Source organism: Macrotis lagotis, chromosome 3 (genome assembly GCF_037893015.1).
Source record: "Macrotis lagotis isolate mMagLag1 chromosome 3, bilby.v1.9.chrom.fasta, whole genome shotgun sequence".
NCBI classification, from domain to species: Eukaryota; Metazoa; Chordata; class Mammalia; order Peramelemorphia; family Peramelidae; genus Macrotis; species Macrotis lagotis.
Genome location: NC_133660.1, coordinates 2,213,578 through 2,230,283, shown reverse-complemented (window position 1 = coordinate 2,230,283; position 16,706 = coordinate 2,213,578). Strand labels below are relative to the sequence as shown.

General features: G+C 38.2%; 1 protein-coding gene and 1 pseudogene across 4 annotated transcripts in view; one reads left to right on the top strand and one right to left on the bottom strand.

Moving 5' to 3' along the window:
* The window catches only part of GRID2 (glutamate ionotropic receptor delta type subunit 2), a 1,800,826-nt gene that overhangs the window by 408,529 nt on the left and 1,375,591 nt on the right, over positions 1-16,706 (bottom strand). For all 4 annotated transcript variants that reach the window (XM_074228050.1, XM_074228051.1, XM_074228052.1 and 1 more), the window contains one exon: positions 12,355-12,456. In XM_074228050.1, the coding sequence (XP_074084151.1) occupies positions 12,355-12,456 (102 nt within the window). The remainder of the gene's footprint in view (positions 1-12,354; positions 12,457-16,706) is intronic.
* On the top strand, positions 12,503-14,357 carry LOC141519694 (large ribosomal subunit protein uL23-like; annotated as a pseudogene).

The following is a 16,706-nucleotide window of genomic DNA, read 5'->3' as shown; positions in this document are numbered from 1 at the left end:
ATCAATCTCATTCTTTACAGTAATTCTTTCGAACCATTGATTCCTTTTTCAAACTTCCAATGGCTCTCTCTATCCCTCTCCTCTCAACCGAGACACTTGGCTCATATTTTACAGAAAAAAATGAGGCAATTTGCTATAATTTGCTATATTGTCCTTCTCCTTTCTCCCTCATCTTCTACCAATATTTCTTCTTCCACTTTATTCAAATGAAGTGGTATCCCTACTCTTTGCCAAGGAAAAACCATTTGTCTGCATAAGTAATCTCACTCTATCTTCTCTCTACTATTTCCAATGGATTACTTAGCTTCAATCTCTCCCTATCTACTGACAACTCACCTACTACTTGGATACGTATGCAAACATATCCCTGTCTCTCCCATCTTCAAAAACCCCTCACTTGATCCTTCCATCCTTCTCACTATTGTCCCATATAACTTCTAACATTACTTACTCTGCTAAATTTAGCTCAATTCCTTGAGAAGGCTATCTACAATAGATGTTCCACTTGCTTTCCTCTCATCTCTTCTTAAATATTCACAATATGATTTCTGAGTTCATCATTCAGTCAAATCTGTTCTCTTTTAATCGACAAATTCAATAATCCTTTTTCTAAATCTTCCTACTTCAAAGACCTCACAGTAACCTTTTGCACTGTTGATCATCCTTATCTCCTTGAGATTCTTGATATTTGCTTCCTAAACTAGATAGTTCATCTCTCAGCTCTAGTGTTTTCTCTGGCAGTTTTCCAAGCATCTTCACCTCTTGGCTTCCCTAATTCCTTCAAATTTCAGCTAAAACTCTACATTTCCTAATTTCTCTTAATTCAAGTGCTTTCTCTTTGTGGATTATTTTCTCCCTCTTTAGAACATGAGCTCCTCCTAACTCCCCTATGCATAACTTTCAATGTCAATTTATCAGTTAGTCAATTAATCAATAATTATTATAATAAATATGTTATATTAAGTCCTATGGATCAGGCTTTGGACTAAGGTGGATACAAAGAAAGGTAAAAAGAGCACCTCATCTCAAGTTGCTTACCTGTCAATGGATGAGATATAACACACACACATACAGACACTGACAGAGTATATTGTCTCTTTATATTTTTCATGTACACATCTGAATATCATACTCATATATAGGTATATAATATATATATGTATACATACACAAACACACAAAAAACCCCACAATGTAAATAAAAAAGGAAGGTGCCAAGGGATCCAGGAACCATCTATTGCATAAGATGATATCTGAACTGAGTCTAGAAGGGAGTCAGGGATTCTAAGGAATGAAGATGGGTATGGTAAACATTTTAGGCAATGGAAATGTATAGAGTAAAGACCTATAGAGATATGAGGAACTGCAAGTAAGCTACTATGACTAGATAAAGGCATTTCTGATAGTCAAAATAACTTATTTGCTCAAACTTATTTTTAAAATAATATTCTCTAACTGTTTATAAAATTATCTTGTTCCTATTCATTTCACTCTTCATTATTTATTGTCTTTCATGTTTTTCTACATTAATTGAGCTAATCATTTCTTATAGCATAATAGAATTTCATCATAATAAAATAGTATAACTTATTGGATCATTCCCAAATTGATGGTAATCCCTAACATTTTTAATTTGTACCCCAAAGAGAGCTGCTATAAATATTTTAGAAAATATAAACTCATTTCCATTTCTACTGTCTTTGGAAATAGACTTAGTAGTGGTATTACTGGGTCTAAGGGTGTAGGCAGGTTAATAATTCTCTGGGCATAAATCCAGATTGCTCTTCAAAATGATTAGATCAGTTCACAATTCCACTGTCAATGAATGTGCCCCAATTTTTCCATAACCTCTGCGACATTTGTAACTTTTTCCTTCATTCATTTTATCCAGTTTGATAAGTATAAAATGATTTCTTAATTTGTATTTCTCTAATCAAATATAATTTAGAGCATTTTCCATGTGATTTTAAATAGTTGTGATTTCTTCATTGTAAAATTGCCTGTTGATATTCTTTGACCATTTATCAATTGGAGATGGGAGTGGTTGCAGTCAAAAGGAATGCTGAGAAGCTGGGGTAGGTTTCACAATCAAAATTAATCTAGTCAACAGTCTTGATTGCCTACCAAAAGGAGGGAATGACAGGCTCATCACTTCCAGGAAAATGTCATGCCACCATCATTGGTACCTATGCTCCCACCATGAGGAATACTTATGAAGTTAAAGGAAAATTTTATGAAGACCTGGAAACCCTTGTCATTAATGTACCAAAAGAACACAAGCTTATAATTATGGGTATCTTTAATGCTAGAGTAGGCTCAGATTACCATTCGTGGTAGGGAGTCCTTGGGAGGAATAGTATAGGCAACAGCAAAAGCAATGGTCACCTTCTACTGAAGACTTGTACATGAACTTCTCATCACAAACACTGTCTTCCATTTATTTAAACACAATAAAACTTCCTGGATGTACCCTCATGGTAAACATTGGCATCTATTTATTTGACAATGTAATTTTAAGGAGAAGAGGCAGATAGGATGGTAAAGTAACAAAGGCAATGTGTGGTCTAGAGTGATGGATTGATCACAGACTCATCCTCTCTAAGCTAAATATTCATATTCAACCAAAGTGGTGGGCCCCAAAGCAAAATGAATACAAGAAGAATATAGTCAAGAGATTAGAGTATGTCTCTGAGTGAGAACAAACAGTGTTGCTAACTTGGAGGAAAACAGTTGGCAACAGAACAGAACAGAAAAGGAGTGGGCAGTTTTCAGAGATCTAGTATACAGCACTGCATTTGCTCATCTGGTCCAGAACACTCACAAACACCATGGTTTGATGAAAATGATGGGGAAATGCAGAAGTCGCTAAATGAAAAATAAGAACTCCACCGGGTTTATCAGCAGGATAGTTCATCCATTTCTAAGAAGGCAGCATTTAATTCCACTAAAAATAAAGTCCAAGCAAAGCTTAGAGAGATGCAGGACACTTGGTTCACTAAGAAGGCAGATGAAATTCAATTTTATGCAGACAGTAACAAACTAAAATGTTTTTATGATGCCCTGCAGGCTATTTATACAAAGACATCAGGTGTATTTCAACTACTCAGTACTGATGGATCCATATTGATTAATGCTAGGGACTTGATCTTAGAGCTGAACATTTCCATATGTTCTTTAATACACCATCATTAATTGATAAAGAAGCCATTGACCATTTACCTCAAGCTGAATTCAATCAGTCCCTAACTGAAGTAGCAACTGAAGAAGAGGTTTTTGAATGCCATTAGTCTCCTTTCAAGTGGCAAAGCACCTGGTGCTGATTCTATTCCAGCTAAGAGCTACAAGGTGGGGGGTCCATTGCTCACCCAGAGACTGACAGAAATTTTCCAGGTTATATGGCATGAAAAGGTTATCCCCCAAGAATTCAATGATATCTCCATTGTCCACCTCTTTAAAGATAAAAGGAATAGTTTGTCCTGTGACAATCACAGGAGTATTTCTCTTTTAGTCATTGCAGGCAAGATTCTTTTCAGAGTCATTCTCAATAGACTATCCATTACCTGGAAGATAGTCACCTTCCTGAGAGCCAGTGTGGCTTCAAAAAGAGTAGAGGAACAATCAATATAGTTTTGGCTGCCCAACAACTCCAGGGAAAATGTCTACAGAAATCTGTCTACAATGTTTGTAGATCTGACCAAGGCCTTTGATACTGTCAGTCACAAGGGTTTACAGGAAATTATGACAAAACTTGGTTGTCCAGAAAAGTCCATCAGTATTGTACATCAGTTTCATAATGGCATGCATGAACAGGTTGCTCTAGAGATTTTCAAGTCACCAATGCAGTAAAACAAGGATATAATATTGCTCCCATAGTTTATAGAATGATGTTTTTGGCCATGTTATCAAATGCCTTCAACAAGGATGAACATGGCCTCAAGGTCAACTACCACACTGATGGCAAATTCTTTCACTTGAAAAGGTTACAAGCCAAGACCAAAGTGGAGAAAGTGCTGGTGTATGATCTTCTGTTTCAAATTATTGTGCACTTGATGCAGGCAATGAAGTTGAGAAACAACAAAGTATGGATCATTACTGTGCTGCTTGTGCTAATCTCACTCTAACAATTAACGGCAAGAAAACACAAATGCTCCATCAGCCAGGCTCACACCATCCATACGTGGAACCATGGATTACAGCAAATGGAGAAGTTTTGAGTACTGTGGACAAGTTTACTTACCTTGGCAGTGTCCTTTCCAAGGAGGTATGCACTGACATTGAGATTGACACTCACATTGCCAGAGCTAGTGCAGTATTCAGGAGGCCCCGAAACAAAGTATAGGAAAGTAGAGATATTAGATTGACTACCAAACTGAAGGTCTACAGACCCATTGTGCTGACTTCATTGCTATATGCCTGTGAATCCTGGACAGATATCAGCACCATGTCAGGAAACTTAATTGCTTCCATTTAAATTGTTTTAGGAATATTCTGTAGATCATCCGGCAGGAGAAGATACCAGACACTGAGACTCTTTCTCAAGCTAAACTGCCTAGCATTCCAACATTACTACAGAGAGTGCAACTATGATGATGGTTTGTTAGAATTCCAGACAAATGCTTGTCAAAATAACTATCTTATGGAGAACTCACACAGGGCAAGTGCTCATAAGGGGGTCAGAAGAAGCAATACTGAGATACCCTGAAGGTCTCATTGAAGACCTTTAGAAATGACCATGTAGTATGGGAGACACTGATACAGGATTGCCTGCAGGGTATGCCCTCATCAGTGAGAGTGCTGTTCTCTATGAGAAAGGCAGAATTGAAGCAGCTCAAAGGAAACATTACATAAGTGAATTTAGAGTACTCACCCCAGGGGTTCACATGAACTATTTGCACCCAATTTGTGGTAGAGCACTGTGAGCTCCTATTGGTTCGATGAGCCACATTCAGATAAAATGTATTTATTTTTCAAACATAATGATGCCATTTTGGTCTTCTTCAATAATGAAGGACAAGAACCAAACAACTACCATCAACTGGAGATTGATTTCTATTCATATAGACTTGAACATATTCTTTATATATTTGACATATGAGATCTTTATCTAAGGATCTGGTGAGAATGCAGAGATCTCTCTGCTCTCCCTGGGGCAGGACTCAGCTGTTTGCCCACACACACAGATGCCAGTTGCAGTCTGGGCTCCCAATCACCTAGCTGAGCAGAAACCATCCTTACACCCCAGGGCAGAAGGGAGGGCCTGAACAAAAGCAAGAGAGCCTCTCATAAGACCTTGGAGCAATTAAGATCCCTGTGGGTTGTCCCAACCCCCCCCAAAGCCTTGGAAGTACAGCAATCAGCCATAGGCCAAAGAAATGAACAAACAACAGAAAAAGAAGAAAGACCACAGAAAATTACTTTGGTCCCATGGAAGATTTAGAAGATGACATCTAAATGTATCTAAATGTATCTAGATGTATCTAAACCCTCCAAGAGAAATAGGAAATGGGCTCAGACTATGACCAGGAAAAGAATCTAGACTTCACTTTTCAAGAAATAATACGGCAAAATTGACCTGAGACCCTAGAAGCAGAGGGTAAAATAGAAATAGAGGGAACCCACCAGTCACCTCCTGAAAGAGATCCCAAAAGAAAAACTTCCAGGAATATTATAGCCAAACTCCAAAACTCCCAAGTCAAAGAGAAAATACTAAAAGCTGTCAGAAACAAATAGTTGAACTACCATGACTATAGTCAGGATTACACAGGATCTGGCAGCATCTACATTAAGGGCTCATAGGGCTTGGAATATGATATTCCAGAAGGCAAAAGAGCTTGGTTGACAATCAAGAATCAATTATCCAGTAACTGAACATCCTCTTTCAGGGGAAAAGATGGACTTTCAATGAAACAGGGGACTTTCAAACTTTCCTACTGAAACAATCAGAGCTGAACAGAAAGTTTGATCTCTAAGTACAGGACTCAGGTGAACCATAGAGGGAGTAGATGAGAAGGACTAGTTAGAAGGAACTTAATGATGTTTAACTGCTTGTATTCCTGCATGGGAAGAAGATACTGATAACTCATATGAACTTTCTCATTCATAAAAGCAGTTAGGAGAATATATAAGCAAGGCACAGGAAGGAGCTGAATATAATGCTATAATATAGTAAAAATAATGAGTCAACAAGTGATTAAGGAAAGGATTGGGAGAAAGAGAAAGGAGAGGAAGAAGGGGCTAAGATATTTCACATAAGAGTCAAGAAAAAACTTTGTCAATAGAGCAGAACAGGGGAAAGTGAGGAGGAATTAGTGAGCCTTCATTTTCATCAGAAATGGCTTAGAAGGGGTGGCTAGGTGGCGTAGTGGAGGGGCAGCTAGGTGGTGTAGTGGATAAAGCACCGGCCCTGGAGTCAGGAGTACCTGGGTTCAAATCCAGTCTCAGACACTTAATAATTACCTAGCTGTGTGGCCTTGGGCAAGCCACTTAACCCCATTTGCCTTGCAAAAACCTAAAAAAAAAAGAAAAGAAGAAAAGAAAAAAAAAAGAAATGGCTTAGAGAGGAAATAACATACACACTTAATAGGCTATAGAGTTCTCTCTTATCCTAGTGAAAAATGAAAAGAGAGGAATGTGATAAGGGAGAACCGGGGAAGGGAGGGTGGAGTAGGTGAGAGAAGACAGGGAAGATCATGGGAGAGGGTACTCAGATACAACACAATTCTGAACAGGGACAGGATGAAAAGAGAGAGAATGGAATAGATGAGAGTGGGGAGGAATAGAGTAGAGGGAAATACAGCTAGTGATAGCAACTGTGGAAAAAATATTGAAGCATCTTTTCTGGTGGCTATGATGGGGAAATGAACTCATCCCAGAGAGTCATTGGAACCTGAAAAGAGACTAAATATACTTTTTTTTCTTTCTATCTATTCTTGAGGCTTCTCATCACTTTTGCAGATGGGGGGGTTTACACAACAAGATTAGTGTAAAATATGAAACAAATAAACAAAAATAATAAAAAAAATTACTGCTTCAAAAAATAGTTTAAGATATGGTACTACTAAAATCTCCTTCCTTTACATTTTTTTATTATTTACTTTGATAATCTTGAATTTTTGTTCTTCCAAAATAATTTTGTTATTATTTTTTCTAATTCAGTAAAATATTTTTGGTAATTTATTGGGATGGTAGTGAATTTGGATGGCACTGAATGGCTTTGGACTGATGTTATTTAGCAAATTATCTAAATTGTGTTCTAATCTTTCCTTCTTTCCCCAAATTATTCCCATAATGTACTGAAAGTAATGCTTATGAACTTGTTCTTGCTTTATTATTGAAGCAGACATTCATTTGTAAAAGCTAACCAATATTAAGTGGTTGCATGGAACCATTCATTAGGTTAGTTCCACGACCCCTAGACATGGGAGGCAAGACAACACAGATGGTAGGTTCTTGAGCTGATGATAAGAAAGGAAAGAGACTTGGTTGTAGAAGTGTTGGGAGGAACAGAACAAGCCTGGCCCTAAAAAGAAGACTGAGAGGGATATTTCAGTGTTTGGACACATATTTGATTTGTTAACCTGGATTCAGAATGTAGAACAAGAAGTTATATAGATAAACATTTCCCGCTAGTACCTTAAGTTGTTCAAAAGTAGAATGGGATAGCTCAGATGATAATTCTTTATCACTAGGTATATCAAAAAGACTGCAGTTTCTTAACTTCTTCCAGAATATGAAATACAAAATCATGAACCATCCAGGTCTAAGGTACTAGAGGGAAATCTTTATCTATATATCTTTATAACTGCATAAATACAAACTGCCTCTACCCATATGGTAAAATGTCTATAAAGAATTAGGAGGAGGCATGGCCAAGATGGCGACAAGAGAGGATCCTCTCTTATGCCCTGTCTCATAAAATTTATAAGCTAAAGACTAACTAAACTTTTGAGAGACAGAACCCACAGAGGGACCCAGTGAGGCGGTTCTCCTACTCAAGGTAACCTGGAAAAGAACAGAAAGGCTCTGCTCCCCGGGGCGGAGGGGCAGCCCACCAGAGGGGTGGCCCCTCAGAGCAAAAGAACTTCAACCTCCTGGAGGCAGCCCCAGGGCGCTGCAGCCACAGCTCACAGCAGCGGGGGAGTTTCCTGATCTACTCCCTGGGGAGCACCAGACACAACTTGGGGGAACAGCTGTGGGACCTTTGCCAAAGCGAGCACATGAAGTCCAGCCCCCAGGGCCCACAGCAGCATGGACAAGGCATTCAAGATCCAGGAAACAGAAGCAAGCAGAGCCAGTAAGCAGGAGCCCCCAGGGCATGAGCCCATTGAGCTGAGGGAGGGGAGTAAAGAGAGAGACTGCAGAGCTCTGTCCTCTGCCCCTGGAACAGGATTCTGGGGTTCTGACCACATTCAGATCCTGATCATAGTCCAGGCCCCCCATAGAACAGCAGGACCCCACCCCAGCCCCATGGCAGAGGGGGGAGCTTATGGTCATTCACAGACCAGGAGGGAGGACAGAGCCTCACATACTGAGACCCTTGTGGGAGTGTCCCAAAAGCTCAGGAAGCACCCTCAAAATAGGCTTAGGCTGGGAAAATGAGCAAGCAGGAATAAAAAGAGGAATACCATTGAGAAATATTTTGCCTGTGAGCCCATGAAGGATCAAAACACTCAGTCTGAAGATGAGGAAGCACAAGCTCCTGCATCTAAAGGCTCCAAGAAAAACAAAAATTGGGCTCAGGTTATGACAGAGCTCAAAAAAGACTTTGAAAATAAAATGAGGGAGATAAGAAAAACTGGGAAAAGAAATGAGAGAGATGCAGGAAAAACATGAAAATGAAGTCAGCAGCTTAGTCAAGGAAATCCAAAATATTGTTGAAGAAAATACCATGCTAAAAACCAGCTTAGGTCAAATGGATAAAACAGTTCAAAAAGTTATTGAGGAGGAGAATGCTTTAAAAAGCAGAATTGGCCAGAAGGAAAAGGAGATTAAAAAAGCTCTCTGAGGAAAACAAATCTTTCAGACAAAGAATAGAACTCAGGGAGATTGAAGAATTTAAGAGAAATCAGGACTCAATACTTCAAAACCAAAAGAATGAAAAATTAGAAGAAAATGTGAAACATCTCACTGAAAAAACAACTGATATGGAAAACAGATTTAGGAAAGATAATTTAAAAATTACTGGAATACCTGAAAGTCATGATCAGGAAAAGAGCCTTGACATCATTTTCAAAGAATTAATACAGGAAAATTGCTCTGATATCCTAGAAGCAGAGGGGAAAAATAGAAATGCAGAGAATCTACTAATTCCCCTGAGAAAGGGATCCAAAAAAAACCAACCCCCAGGAATATTATAGCCAAATTCCAGAACTCCCAAGTCAAAGAAAATATCACAAGCAGCCAGAAGGACACAATTCAAATCCTGTGGAGCTGCAGTCAGGATCACACAGGACTTAGCAGCAACTACATTAAAAGCTCGTAGGGCTTGGAATATAATATACTAGAAGGCAAAAGAGCTTAGAATGCAACAGAGAATGAACTACCCAGCAAGACTGAATGTTCTCTTCCAGGGAAAAAGATGGACTTTCAATGAACCAGGGGAATTTCAAATGTTCCTGTTGGAATGGCCAGAGCTGAACAGAAGGTTTGATCTTCAAATACAGGACTCAGGTGAAGCATAGAGAGTGGAGAAGGAGAAAATATGAGGGACTTAATGATGATGAACTGCATGTATTCCTGCATAGAAAAATGACACTGATAATACTCATATGAACCTTTTCAATTAACAGCAGGTAGAAGGAGATTTTATAGATGAAGTACAGGAGAAAGCTGAATTTGAAGATAAAATATGGTGCAAAAATGGAGTCAATAGAAAAAAGGGAAATGTAATGGCAGAAAGAAAAAGGAGAGGAGGAATAGGCCAAGATATGTCATATAATAAGATTTTTCTTTATTACAATGAGCTACTGCAATGATATGGAAGGGGGAGGCAAGGGGGAATGAGGGAATCTTCGCTCTCATCAGACATGGCTAGGAAAGGAAACAGCATATATACTCAATTGGGTATAGACATCTGGAGTAAGAAGGAGACAGCGGGGGGGGGGACAGGGGGAAGGGGGGGGGATGGGAATGGAGGAGAGGATGGACCATGGGGGGAGAGTGGTCAGATATAACACATTTTCTTTTTTACTTCTTGCAAGGGCTGGGATTGGATGGCTTGTCCAGGACCATAGGGCCAGGTGGATGCTGGGCCTAAGGGGTAGTATGGGGGCTCAGGGGCCTCTTGGCCCCAGGGCCGGGGATCTGTCTGCTGTGCCACTCAGCGACCCTACAGCAGAGTCAGACTGAAAGGAGAGAGAAAATATAGTACCTGGTAGTGGAGAAATACGAAAGGAGGGTGTTACGATCAGCAATGGCAATGGTGGAAAAATATGGAAGTAACTTTTGAGAAGGACTTATCCTTAAGAATGTAATCCACCCTCGACAAAGTTGGTGGTGTTGGAACACAGACTGAAACACATTTTTATTATTATTATTTGGGGGGGAGTGCAGGGCAAATGGTGCTGGGTGGCCTGCCTAGGGTGACATAGCAGGGTGATCCTTGGGTGTCTGAGGCCAGATTTAGACTTGGGTACTCCTGGCTCAATGGCCAGTACTCTGTCCACCATCCGGCCACCCCCTACTATTATTACTATTTTATTTTATTTGGGGTCTTTTTTTCTTTTTTTTTGGTTTTTGCAGGGAAGTGGGGTTGGGGTGGCTTGCATGTCACACAGCTGGGTGATTGTTGGGATTACAGGGCCAGATTTGGGCTCAGGTGTTCCTGGCTCCAGGGCTGGTGCTCTGTCCACTGCACTACCTGGCCATACCTACAATTATTACTATTACTTTTTTATTTTAATTTTTCTCTCCCCTTTATTGCTCAAGCAAGTCTATATATTTTGGGGGAGGGGGTATTTTGTTTATTTTGAAACAAGAATATTTTGTCAATGTATAAAAAGCATTATTTGTACAAAATGAGAATAAATAAATATTAAATTAAAAAAAAAAGAATTAGGTAGGGATATTTTTCACACTGACTGAGGAATTCCAAAGTTCTGGGACTTGTCTTTGAAACTTGAGATTGAACAAGCTGGTGGAAAGAGGAGGATGAAGGAATTTGAAAATACAGGGTAAACGACCTGCCAGTAAGTCAGATTTCTTGACTAAGACTCTCAAGCTATTGTCCTAGGGGATGAGGGTAAAGGTAGATTAAATTCACTTTTACTGATTGTAGCTTTATTTATTAAAAAAAATTTAATTACTCTTGGTATACCTCTGTTGTGAATGTCATCTTTGCTAGTACTTGGCTAATGGAGATGAGCTTTGCTTACTATTTATGAAACATATAATTTACTGCCACATCGGTACAAATTTCTACATAATTTTCTTTAGATGTGCTAGCATCTACATCACAGTAGGTTAAGAAAATAATTGTTTGACACAAGAATGCTTCTTAAAAAGCTTACTCATAGAAGGCGAAGGAATGACATTATTAAAGATGAGAAAAGGAACCAGAAGACATTCTGACTTTCCTTTTAGAGAGGATATTCACAGAATAGTTTTATCATGAAGAAATACTGTGGAATCAATTTAAATTTTTATGAAATGAGTACAAAGGCCAGTTATTGCTATTAAACTGAGACTCTAATGAAGGCCTAATTAGCATCAATGTGGAAGAAAAAGGCTTTCTTATTTCCCAACTCTGTAATTTGTTTATGTGGTAGGAGAATAATGTGATTTTTTGAATTAAATAAACAAAACAAAATAGCATATTCATGCTGATCTGTCAGTCATCTTGAAAAGTACCCTAAAGTGCCAAGTTCAGCAAGAGTTCTGACTTTTGAGAAAGGACTGTTTTTTGTTTTCAAATAAGGAGAGCAAAAAATTGACTTCACTAAATTAAGTATTTATTTTCTGTTAATTTTTTAACATATTCCAAATGCAGCTTCATGTCAAAAGTACCCTTAATTTCATAATCCTATAGTATTTCAATGAGAAGCTAGCACATTTTATTTGGAGGAGGTAGAATATTGTGATACTCTTAGAATGAAGTATATGCAATATAATAGAAATCTAAGGGAAAAATTTTGAGAAACGAAAAATGACCAGTTTGATGAGGTATAAGAAAAATTACTAGAACAGATAGCAAAAGAGAACTAGACACTGAATAGTATAATTAATATTACTGAGTAAATGTGGTGGTTACAAACACCCTTGCATCTCACTAGAAGATGATAATGTATAAATTTACAAAGCAAAAAGGAGCTTCTTGTAGATAACAAATAAAACTCATAACACTGGAGCTCAGCTTACCAGAACAGTCACCACACGGAGAACCACTCCACGCATGTTATTCTCCAGTTTTTTGTCTGTCAATGAACCATTCAGACCTGTGACAGGATTCCAGCAGCCAAGCTAGAAAAGGAAAAAAAATATTTGTCACCTTTCTGCCTGCCAAACAATGGGCATTCACCTGTGCATGAACCTTTCTGAAGACCGTGTAGAATAGCATGTTTCTCTGAAATAATGGAATAGAAAAGTTCAAGAACAGGTCTGCCTTCTTTAATTGCAAGTGAAACAATCATGAATGCCATTTTCTAACTTTAAATACTATTGTACAGGCAAGGACAGTAGTCAACAAAAGATGCATTGAAATGGTTCCTAAGGATGGAACCCTAAAGAAAAATCATTACAAATAACTCTAATAGATTAAAATGATTAGAAAAATAATAGTTTACATAATTTTAACAAAATGTCATTTCCAGCACAGTATTTTCTTGAAAAAGTTAGATTTTTAAAAGAGTTATATTGATTTTAATCAGATTTGTGTTGCTTTAAAAAATGAAAATAAGAGTAGTTATTTCTAGGGTGATTGAAAAAATTACTTGCAGAAGACAAAAGAAAAGAACATGTGACTTGGTTTTGAGAGGATTTGCATTATATAGCACACATGAAACCTAATTTACCCACTTTCATTTTTTCATGACTATCAGTTTCCTTTAGGTTACTTTGGTATGAGCTTTTCCCTTAGGGTCTTGCAATGATTCATGGCTTTTTAATCTGCAAAATATTCTTTCCTTACACCCCTAGTTCTGGAAATATCCAAATCTGGGCACTACTAGTCTCAGATTAGTGCCTATAAATCTTGATAGAATGAAAATTGATGGCTCTCAGTTCAGAGACAAGGAATAAGAATGAGATGATGTGACTAGAATCAGTAGAAAGCTGCCTAGGCAGCCACGCTGCAAAGGCAATATTCTCATGTGAGTCTTGGGAAGAAGGTAATGGTTCTTTTCACTCCTGGCTCCCTGAACTTTCAGATGCAGAAACCAATTTCAAATTCAGTAGAAATCTTAAAGACCTTTAGCCATTTCAAGGATAAGTTTAGTTCAATGGTTATGAGGTCATTTGGTTATTTAGGTTGCTGTGCCCTGACTACTATGATTTATTTTCTTACATTGTATTCTATTTATCAGTTTTGGAAAGGTACAAGATGTTAGCAAACCCTCCCATTCAGCCCTTTTGATCAAAAATGGGCAGTTGGAAGCAACTTGAGATAGTGTTTACCTAACCACCTGATTTTAGATATAGGAAATCAAGGCCCTCGGAGAAGAATTATCTGTTCAAAGTCATAGAGGTAGTAAACCTGACTTTAATCATTCAGTCAATAAGCATTTATCAACTATTGGAAGAGTATTCCAATCACAATTCTAAGACAGATTCTTTCAAGTATACCCATTAACAAATAATTTGCATACTTTGCCCCATTTTCTGGTCCTCTATCACTCAAAAACCCCTTAAATATATTAAATTAGGGAAAAGAGTTGTCTCTTGAGACTCTTTCCCCCAAGATGGTGCTGAAGGCCAAGAAGGAAGCCGATGCCCCCCCCCCCCAAGACAGAAGCCAAGGCCTTGAATGCCAAGAAAGTGGTGTTGAAGGGCGTCTACAGCCACAAAAAGAAGATCCAAACCTCACCCACCTTCTGGAAACCCAAGACACTAAGGCTTCGAAGGCAGCCAAAATACCCTCGGAAAAGTGCCCCTTGGAGAAACGAGCTTGATCACTATGCCATCATTAAGTTCCAATGACCACTGAGTCTGCCATGAAAAAGACTGAGGATAACAACACCCTGGTCTTCATTGTGGACATCAAGGCCAAGAAACACCAAATCAAGCAGACTGTAAAGAAGCTGTTTGACATTGATGTGGCCAAGGTCAACACACTGATCCGGCCTGATGGAGAGAAGAAGGCCTACGTCCGGCTTGCTCTAGACTATGATGCTTCAGATGTTGTCAACAAGATTGGAATCATCTAAACTGTCCAGCTGCCCTGCTTCTTCACCCACAATAAAAAAAGTTTTCCAGAAAAAAAAAAGTTGTCTCTTGCTACAACTAGGGGAAAATATAATCCCGAAATAAGCAAATTCTGCATTTTCCATATTACAATATTATCAAGATTCAACTGTAAAAGCACATTAAACATATTCAGTGTTATGTCATTCTTAGTTATATAAGGAATCTAATTAGAGCTTAGATCCAGTTAGAAAACCAAAATATGTTGAAAGTCCAATTGTTAAAAAAACAACTATTGTGAAACTGTTGCCAAATTTTAAACCTTATGAAAATTCTGAAGAGCTTTGTTTTCTTCAGAGGTCAACAAAAGTCCTTCTATTATGCTCATTAATGTACACCTCTTTTTTAAAAAAATATACTTTTCAGGAGGAATTCTTTTTAGAACAACTGATGTTGGTGAAATAGTGAAGTGTGATTTTATGTATCCAATTTTGTAATTTGTGGTTGAAATTTTTTCAATGATGCTAATTTAGTTCTAAGTTTAATGAACACTTCACGTAATGCCATCTCATTCATGATACATATGCTCAAACTTGGCATAGTAAATAAGACTGATTTTCCAATTGGAATGGTTTTATATGTTAGGGGAAATTTGAAAACTTGCCTAAGTAAATCATTTTAATGGTGCCAACTTAATTTTAGCATTTTCATGTACTGATGAGCCAAAATATTTATTCTTAAAACTAGCAATGTGGTTTATTAGGAAATTTGTTTTAATACTTAGTTTGACTAGGAATTTTATGAAATGCAATCTGATTTGTTTGTTTGTTTGTTTTTTCTTTGTCTCAACACAGGTTTTGAGGAGCTCTCTGTGTCAAAACTTGTTTCATTAATGTATAACAACAGTCCTCTAATCTTAGCCTAATAGACTGAGAGAGACTAAGTTTCACATTAGGTATGTTCAAAACAAATATTTCTCTAATCCTCGAATCTTCCACTTCAATCATGATATGTTTCTTTCATTTGTTCTCTAGTAACATGTATCAAATATCAATGGTTTTTCATAGCATGTATATACTTTAACTTTTTCATTCATTTTCCAATTTGTGAGTACCCCCTCAATTAGTCATTCTGGCACTTCAAAAAGAGCTACAGCCATTTCTGCATATTCTCGGAATTTGTTTTGCTTAGGACTTTTCTTCATTGAATGTATCTTCCCTTTAAAACTCCCCCAATTCCGTTTTCCTTTCCCTTCTACTTCCCTATTAAATGAAAAGGATTTTTATACCTAATTTTTGGTTCTTGGTTTTGTGTCTTTGTGTGCGTGTGTGTGTATGTGTACTCTTCTCTCTTGCTCAATACAGATGAAAAGGAACTTCAAGTGTTAGCCACTCCCCTGACACCCATTTCCTTTGTTTTCCTGGATTTCTATATTAACTGCCTGATTATGTAAGATCATTTTCCCTAAATGATCTTTCCCATCCCCTCCTCTGCAATGTCTTTTTCCAAATCTCTTTCCCTTCTTTTCTTAAGATTATCAAGACATAACAAACTCACACTGAAGCCTTGCCTAATTACACTTCCTTTCTTGAGGTATGGCATCTTGAGCTGTTGCAAGATCTCAGGCTAGAGGCATGAAAACTTTCAGGACTCCCAAAGAGGTCTGATATAAGGACAAAGTCTGATCTCTGTCCCTCTATTCTGAGCTCTGCAAATTTCTGACCTGGGTCTGTGTTTGAGCAAAAAACTGCTATTGGACTTAGCTTCTATTAGCAATCTAGACAGTTCTTTTGGTTCAAAGGGACAGAAATGTTGGCTCCCCTTTTCCTTGAAATTTCTACTCTGATTATTCCTCTTCAGATTGGGACTAGATGCTAAAAATAAGAACTGACACTGAACGTGGTGGCTGAGTGAAAGTATACCACCTAGGGCTTCCTGACCAGTAATATCACCCAAGAGTTCCTCAAGAAATATCCCTGCTTTGCTTTTTGGGGGACAAAGTCTACAGTTTGCCCCTTTCCTCATCACAAGATCCTGTTGTGAGCTTGCCCCACTTTAGGTCTGGGATCTGTCTTTGCCCTTATACTTAGTCTTTCCCTGGGTCTCAGAGTACCCATGTATGCTTGTGCTCCTAGTCTAAACTTGTTCGAGTATCCTTGGATATTCCTGTCAATTTCCACAGGCCAACCTGGACTGGACACATGATACACTCTGACTTTTCAAGATTTCTCCATTAGAATTTGGGCTGATAAATTTTCTAGCTCATTTTGGAAGAGAACTTCAGCTGTAATGCTTTCTTCTCTCTCTGCCATCTTCACAATGTCACCAGGTGCTAGTGTCTCCTTGATCTTGACAAAAATTGCCGTCTGTAA